This window comes from Tachysurus fulvidraco, chromosome 4 (genome assembly GCF_022655615.1).
Source record: "Tachysurus fulvidraco isolate hzauxx_2018 chromosome 4, HZAU_PFXX_2.0, whole genome shotgun sequence".
In the NCBI taxonomy this organism is placed as follows: domain Eukaryota; kingdom Metazoa; phylum Chordata; class Actinopteri; order Siluriformes; family Bagridae; genus Tachysurus; species Tachysurus fulvidraco.
This window is the reverse complement of record NC_062521.1, coordinates 12,192,483-12,201,208: the sequence shown is the minus strand read 5'-3', so window position 1 is coordinate 12,201,208 and position 8,726 is coordinate 12,192,483. Positions and strand designations below refer to the sequence as shown.

Below are 8,726 nucleotides of genomic sequence, written 5' to 3'. Positions count from 1 at the left end.
CAACTTTTCATAACAGAAGTTTGATTTTATGCAGCTTGTTTTGCCTTAGTGTGATCCTAGAGACAGTCATTGATCACATATCCTGAGTGGAGTGAATGCAGGACAGGGCTAAGTGGAGCTCATGTCCTGGCATGCAAGCCAGAGTCCTGACAGTTATAGTGAGTGGTGATGTGTAAATGCGTGGACACAAGTGCTCTATTATCACCTGCCTGCCCTGTCACGGTTTGTTCAGAGTCAGGCCTGACCTCTGACCCCTCCCTAGCACATTCCAGATTGAGATGTGTGGCGAAAGCTTGGCTGACTTTCTCACTGACAATGTGATCCTGCACATACTCCAAGTCTATTTCCTCTTAATTTTTTACCTTTCATCTTTATTTCCACCTCTTTTTTTTGTTACTCTTCTTTCAAATGTTAACTACTTATGCTCATTGAAAAGCTAAACAATGCAGTGCTGCTGATCTCAAAAAAGAAAGAAAGTGAATAAAAGCTGTCAAGTGGGCTGTGGTTAGCGTCCCCCGTGTGTCAATCACTCCAGCATCGGGGACTAATGCCCTGGTGAGCTTACCCTTTTTAATGCTTTAATCCATGTGCTCACACACCACACACTTTTTCTCCTTCCTTCGCTTACCATTGACCTCCTGTGAGCCGGCATCGGTGAACAGCGAGCTCATGATCTCCTCAAAGTTACAGCTGGGTTCGGCCGTGTGTGGGTCCTGCGAGATGTGCCGGAGCATTGTCTTCAGCACGTCGTCCAGCGACGCCTCGTCCTCATGCAGCAGGATACTCGCTCTTTCCAAGAAGCCATCCAAATCCCTGTGAGCCCTCACCTCCTCTTCAAAGTTCATGAGCTTTACATACTAATAACACACGTAGACATACGCACAATCAGACAAGCATACAAACATGAAGATAAAGAGAACAACAGCGCTTCTGATTATAAGCGCAATAAAACAAAGAGGTACTTACTCTACGTGATGTATTAAGCAAGACACAGCCATGGATGTCAGAATCTAGAAGTGCAGAGAGTGAAAGAGAGTGAAACAGTGAGAATGACAATAACCAATAACCATTTGCACACAGCCTGAAATACATGTTTATTCATATATTTGTCACTGATTGCTTGTTTGTTTTGTATAGTGTTCCGGTTCATCCAGATGGCAATTTAAATCTATGACAGGATGGATGCAGACTTATTATAACAGATAAGATTGTATGGGAGATTATACGCTGCAGACCTTTTATCACAAAGAAATCTTCCACTTTTACATACCATTTTAAAACCTGCCTATCAAGAGACATTCAGCCTGGATTAGCAACTCTTTTCTGCCTTTGCTCTCAGATTAGCGAGCTGCTGCAATGGGTTTGGGATTAAAAGGGCAACTTTGAGAATAAAAAGCCTGGTTTAAAAGCAGAATCTTGTATCAGAAAGATTTTAATGAGCTGTAAATCTGTGTGTAAAATGAATAGGGTTATGTAACCCCTGAGCCATTTTAATCACTTATAGCAAGCATTTTAAAATGCGCTTCTTAGTATGTCCCTGTGTAAGTTTGGGTCCTGTATAAAGGTCTTTAAAAACTTTAAAAAATCTTTTCAGAAATTTCTAATATGCAATCGTTTTTTTTTTTTACAGCTTGAAAAAAGTTCCAGTTCATCTAACTCAACTGATTGAATCTATTTTACTCTCATATGCAGTAAACTGGGGTGTGTGGAAACAGATTAACAACTTTTTGAAAATAGTGGCAATTTTCCTGTCCAGCAGACATGATCACCCCATGATAAATAACTTATACTCTGTCATCACAAAAACACACCCGCACAAACACATTTTGCCCTGTTTGGCTGCAGTATGTCAGATGAGCTGAGTGGGGATTTAAATCCAGATGAGTGCTGACGGGTAAGTGAGGGCTGGGGCTTGGCCCAGCGTCTGCTTGGATGAGACAATGTGAGAACAATCCCTGCTTGCGCTGCTATGAGCATATCAAATGCTGTGCAGGATTCACCAGAGCAGAAAAATGTATATTTAATTAAAACTAAAAATTTAATTGAGTATATTTGTTTAAATGGCGGGGGGCACGGTGGCTTAGTGGGTAGCACGTTCGCCTCACACCTCCAGGGTCGGGGTTCGATTCCCACCTCTGCCTTGTGTGTGCGGAGTTTGCATGTTCACGCGTGCCTCGGGGGTTTCCTCCGGGTACTCCGGTTTCCTTCCCCAGTCCAAAGACATGCATGGTAGGTTAATTGGCATCTCTGGAAAATTGTCCGTAGTGTGTGAATGCGTGAGTGAATGAGAGTGTGTGTGTGCCCTGCGATGGGTTGGCACTCCGTCCAGGGTCTATCCTGCCTTGATGCCCGATGACGCCTGAGATAGGCACAGGCTCCCCGTGACCCGAGAAGTTCGGATAAAGCGGTAGAAAATGAATGAATGAATGTTTAAACGGCATTGGACAGACAGGTGCACACTCCGTCAGCTGCTATCAATTAAAAGGAATGACTTTTGTTGACATGAAATATTTTGTAAAATATTCTGTATAATTCATGGAATTTTATTTGTATTGACACAAAGCAGGTTTACAGAAATATAGAAACGGAAACAAATTCAAGGTATAAATCGAATATTTATAAATGTATAATTCAGAGGCAAGTGTAGCAAGGATAAATATGTCCTGACATGATATGAGGAAGAAACCTTTACTGGAACCAGACTGGAAATTAAACCCATCCTCATCTGCGTGACACCAACTAGTGTGATTATAATTCATTTCCCTTCTATAACTCTGTACTATATGGTAAAAAAGTGCAATTATGTAACCAGGACATTCATTATACTTTTAACTGTTTTCTAACGGAGACTGGAGTGCAAAACTGTTCAAGGCAGTTACAGACCAGAGTGACTTATCATGACTAAATGCTCATGCAGCAAGAGATCTGAAAAGTTTAAGATGACATTTGGCATTGCTGTAACATCTCCTGGCTGTTTTTGCTATTATCACTGCCAGCAAGGCATCACGCTTCTTAGCAGCAGCTTTACATATTTCTTAATTAGCTTTAAAAAGAAGAGCTAATGGTGGTGGAATGTCAGAAATGACAGTGCCTTACAAACAATGAATTCACTCTTGCTGATTAATAAATAAAACATTTAGAGCCTCTTTTTTCCATTTATGGTTTTCCAGTTCCTGTATTTTTTCCCTAATATAGGTGGGTTGAGTGATGGCAGCTGACCTGTCACCATGTGTGGGTTTAAGGGTGTCACCACCTAATCACAATGCACCTGAGAATGTTGCCTTGGCAACAACTGACCTGCTAACCTGAGCATCGCTGGAGCTAATCAACAGCTCTGGGTCCAGCTCGATTAGACTCACACTCTCATATACTCATACTCTCTATCTCTCTCTCTCTCTCTCTCTCTCTCTCTCTCTCTCTCTCATTCTCTCTGTCACACACACACACACAAACCTGTCCCTCCTTGGTGTGTCTGGTTGCCGTAGAGATGAATGTCATCTCCTGATGGGATAGGAGAGTCCTGACCCTCCTCCCGGTCCTCGCTCCCTTCCTCCTGCCTGTCTCGCTCCCTCTGCTCTGAGAACATGTACCATCATGTACAGACACACAGACCACATGCACTCCATTACACCAAGAATATGGAAATACACCTCATTCTCCACCCCAGAATAAAGACAACGCATTAACACTGGTCATTCACTGGTCACGCACAATGATGAGACTTAATAAATAATATTAATATCATAGTTATTATTATATTTGGGCTTCAAAATAAATTACACTGGAAATTACATACAACTATATAAACGTAAATACTATATAAATTACAGTATATTTACAGTAGTATAGTATATAAATTACAAGTAACAAACACAGCAAATACTGAATCATGTACTTACAGTAGAGAATATTTTAACATGTACACACAATTTTGTACTGATGACTTTGTTATGAGATCCTCATTGAGCTCCTTTGTTATCTCTGACTGCAAACTATCTAAACTATATAGAAATAAAGTTAACCAAAGATCTGATGTAATATAGAAAGTGCAATTGCAACATATCCTACACCTTTATAAAGCTTTATGCAATAGATTTAAGCCAACACTGTTATGCCTTTATAAATCTCGGAGGTACAGTACAGTAAGCATTTACACGCAGATCATCTGCCTCCTTCTCTGACCTGTGCAGATTTATTCCTGCATCAAATAAAAGGCTATAAATATTTAAGTATTACACAAAGTTGTTTGTTTGCTGTTTCTTCTCTGCTAGTGTTTTTGTTTATAGATTTCTTACAGTGAATCGGTAGAGGAAGCTTTTTCACTGTTGGATTTAACCTATTTGAATAGATTCCATCCCTGTCCTTATTAATGAGAAGTTAAAATCAAACTCTCGTGTGTTTATCATTGTAAACCTTTTTGGTTTAACGTCATGTTTTACTTACTGTAAGTTACTTAACAATGTAAATCGGAAAAAAACCTTATTAATCGAGTCAGATTAGGAAGACATTAGCAGTGACTCAACTATCAACTTGATTTTCCAATGGCGGTGAGTGAGTACACACCATTACTAAAATCTCCCTCTTTATTTGACATGGCTGGGCTCTGTGCTGTGTCTCTGGGCTGTGTCTCTGTGCTGCGGCTCTGCGCTGTGTGTCTGTGCTGTGTTTCTGTGCTGTGGCTGTGTCTCTGTTCTGTGACTCTCTGCTGTGTCTGTGTGCTGTGTCTGTGTGCTGTGTTTGTGCGCTGTGTGTCTGTGCGCTGTGTGTCTGTGCTGTGTTTCTGTGTTGTGTTTCTGTGTTGTGTCTCTCTCCTGTGTCTCTGTGCTGTGGCTGTGTCTCTGTTCTGTGTCTCTCTGCTGTGTCTGTGTGCTGTGGCTCTGTGCTGTGGCTCTGTGCTGTGGATATCAGCTTCATATCTGTCCATTCATTCATTTATTCATGTATTCGATAAGTATTCAACATTCTATTATGCTCAATAGAAAGCTGGAGAGGAGTAGTGGGAAGGCTAATCCTTATCCATATGGGAAGTGACTATGCTTTGCACATGGAGGGATTCATTTCCCTCCACACTGGCAATTGCTCTCTTTCTCTATTAGTCTTTCACTCGTTTTTTCTGTCTCAAGATTTAAAAATATCTGGGAATGATCACATTCAGTACTTTATCTCATACAAATTAACAGCGTTGGTGTAAAGTCTCTTCAGAATATTAATTAAGAGGTTATGAGCAAATAAATCAGATGATGCAAATACTGCATTGAGATTTAAATTGAACGTGTACACGTGGACTTGAGTCAGTCGTGACTTTCACATTATTAAATAAGGTTGCTGTTAAAGTTTATTAACTGAATGAAATGTTTTTTAAAGAAATATTCTTCCCTTCTACAAAGCAAACAGAGATGGACGGATGGAGGAAAAACACTGACCTGTGTTTGAGGATGAATTATAGCAATGTTGTAAGCAGCACAAAAAAGATCATTGCATTTTTTACTAACATCAATCATATAAACTACAATGAAGAATTACTAACCCAAAATAAAACTGAGATGTAAAATAGAAATGAAAATTCAGTTTTTAATGGTTGTGACTACAAACATTTTCATTTACGCTTATGGAGAACTTTATATTAGGAACACTACTAATACTGGGTATTTCTCTCTTCTTTCTTTCTTTCTCTCTCATGGTTTCTGCTATATTACATGTATACAATTTTACAATTGTGGTTGTATGATTTCAGTTTGCATGACGAAAACAGCTCTGTATTCAGTGTGCTAGATTAACCTTAATGTATGGGCACTGTTTAAATTTCCAGACAAATCTTTGATGAAAGTAATCTGCATTGGTTGAATGTCAAGGAATTATATGAACACTATAGGTTCAATTAAATTAATTAACACGGAACATGACTTTGCATAAAATAGCATGAAGTAAATGTAAATTATTACAAAAATTATGAATTTATTGCAGTCAACAATGCATATTAAGAAGAAAACAATGACATTTAACTAACTTTGCGTGAAAGAGAAGTAGGTGATGAGACAGAGTGTATAACTGTAATTTCAGTCATATCTACCTGTTATACCTTTCATACCCAATATATCTGTACCTATATATTTGTGTATATACTGTATGTTGGTCTCATCTGTGATGGCAATTCCTTCATCCACAGGGCATGAGACACACTGAATGGTTTCATGAGGTGAAAAAACATGAAGTGTAAGATCTTTGCCAAGTTGTTCTATCTATCTGTCTATCTATAAATATATATTTAAACTAGGGCTGGTAAGCGATTAAATTTTTTTATCTCACTTAATTACATTATGTTGCGATTAATTAATCTAATTAGTCGCATTTAATTGCACATAAATATTAGTTGAGAATTTCCCCCAAAATGTAATTTAAAATGATTGTGTTTGAGGAAGATTGAACCAATATAACAAAAAAAAGCATTTTTTTTTTATTTAACACAACCCTATCACTTAGGCTACAATGGCCGTAACATCGTAATTCGAAAAGCATTCATTAACCCCTTGTCTTCCACAATATTAACAAGCATACAGTCCATTGCAATCGATTTAGATATTGCATTTGTTAGTGTTTCTGAGGACGACTTACTTAATTTGCGGCGATTTTCAGTCAGCGTGGTTTGGCGGAGCTTGCCTGCCGCATCCGGGGTTGTGCTAACTGCAGAGCTCGCAATATGTTTTGAGTTCAGGTGGTATTTCATGCTAGAACTACTTCAATGGTATGCAAATTCCTTATTGCGGAGAACGCAAAGGACTTTGGTTTTTATCAGTGGCTCAATTGGAAAGAGTTTTGAATTTAAATTTGCCCTTCAGAAAGCCAGGCAGATCTGTGTCGTTTGGCATCATGCTTGACTAACTCGCCACTACAGATTATTGCAAGATGTGTAGTCGTTGGTACAGGTGTGGGGAGGGGCGGGGCGCGTTAAATGCGTTAAAAATATTAACTCGTTATTTTTTCTCATAATTAATTCATCTAATTAACGTGTTAAATTACCAACCCTAATTTAAACATATTATAGATAATATATAGCTTTAAATCCCTTCTAATGTATAATGAGCGTGATGATGTAATTAGGATAAAACCAATGTGTAAGTGTCTGTTAACAAGCGACAATTAATCTTTAGCACTTTTTCACATTTCATTTCATTCTTTTATACATATTCTGCTTAATAGTGGGGAACGCAGGCTAGAGTTAGAGTACAAGACTTTACTTTACACGTTTTTACTACAAAAAAGACGGCTTCAATTCAATCAGAACCATCAAGGTCACACGCCACACTGACCAATCCTGACTGATGATGTTTGATGACTGCATTCACAAGGTGCAAGAAAGTCTTATGTAGATGTTCCCACCAAATATAGCAAATATTGTTAAGAAATGTAGAGGGAGAATCCATAAGATATGCATATAATACTATATAAAATATAAAAATTATAATAATAAAAAATATAGTAGTCAGAAACACACACACACACACACACACACACACACACACACTCACCCATTTCCTGATAGAAGTATCCATTCTTGGCCATGACCGAGGACGGAGCCTCTGCAATTCAAAAATAAACAAAGACACAACAATCACACACTCCTCAATAATAACACAAATTAAACATTCTCATACCAAAGGAACGATCTATTTTGATTTACACATGGTTTACATACATGAGGTAAAAACAAGACATTTTAGTATTTTTTATTGTTGCACAAAGTTCTAAATATGCATAGATATGCGAAATCTTTTGTGAAATAACAGTACTGAGTATCATCGTGGCTGTGATTCAGGTCATCCCAGCTGTGATATTCAATTCAGCAAGATTGTAAGTGTGATATGGCTTTTATATAACAGATTATAAAAAAGATGTTAATACAGAGTAGCTGACGTTTCAGCCACAATATTTCCAGATTTTGCTCCGTCATTGAACAGAGACGCTGGATAAATCAGAATCAGAATCAGAATCAGAATCAGAATCAGCTTTATTGCCTGGCATGTTTTCACATGCGAGGAATTTGTTTTAGTGCCATGCAACACACTCTCACTGACAACCTGTATTATTTGTAGTAACGGTTTCGACTAGAATTGGAATTTTATGCAGTGAACACAAAATGGCTTCCTACAAACAGTGAAACAAAGCAGAATGCTGTAATCTTTGAGCGCAGTTTGTTCGATCAGATTAGTGGAATGACTTTTACCATTGTAGAATTCAGATTAATGATCTATTTTAAAATTACTAACCATTCAATATTTAAAAAGACAGAGAATGTCTCAGTAAAACGTCAAAAAAAAAAAAAAAAAGCAATTTGTTTTGTTTTTTTTCCTCAAAAGCTCTATTGTATTTGAGCCTAAAACAGCAATATCTAGTATGATGTGTGGCCTCCAGCCTCACGCCCTGCTAAATGGCAAATTAGAAGTTTACATCACTGCATGTACTGTAGGCACACACACACACACACACACACACACACACACACACACACACACACACACACACACACACACACAAACAATTATATACACACCTTGTTATATATACCTGAAACAAGCAAACCTAAAGCTTGACTGTAAAAAAAAGAATAATGCATTCTCTCTCTCTCTCTCTCTCTCTCTCTCTCTCTCTCTCTCTCTCTCTCTCTCTCTCTCACATACACAGTGCATTGAAATGTACATGCACAGACAGACAAACCCCATACACATTTC

The 8,726-nt window shown here is 38.2% G+C and overlaps 1 protein-coding gene across 9 annotated transcripts in view; it reads right to left on the bottom strand.

Annotated features, from left to right (window-relative positions):
• The window catches only part of slc4a11 (solute carrier family 4 member 11), a 50,948-nt gene that overhangs the window by 19,820 nt on the left and 22,402 nt on the right, over positions 1-8,726 (bottom strand). For 6 of the 9 annotated variants that reach the window (XM_047813020.1, XM_047813022.1, XM_047813023.1 and 3 more), the window contains exons 2-5: positions 7,527-7,577; positions 3,454-3,576; positions 967-1,010; positions 629-857 (exon numbers count right to left, since the gene is read on the bottom strand). In XM_047813020.1, the coding sequence (XP_047668976.1) occupies positions 629-857; positions 967-1,010; positions 3,454-3,576; positions 7,527-7,577 (447 nt within the window). The remainder of the gene's footprint in view (positions 1-628; positions 858-966; positions 1,011-3,453; positions 3,577-7,526; positions 7,578-8,726) is intronic. The other 3 variants (XM_047813025.1, XM_047813026.1, XM_047813027.1) reach the window with 1 other exon arrangement.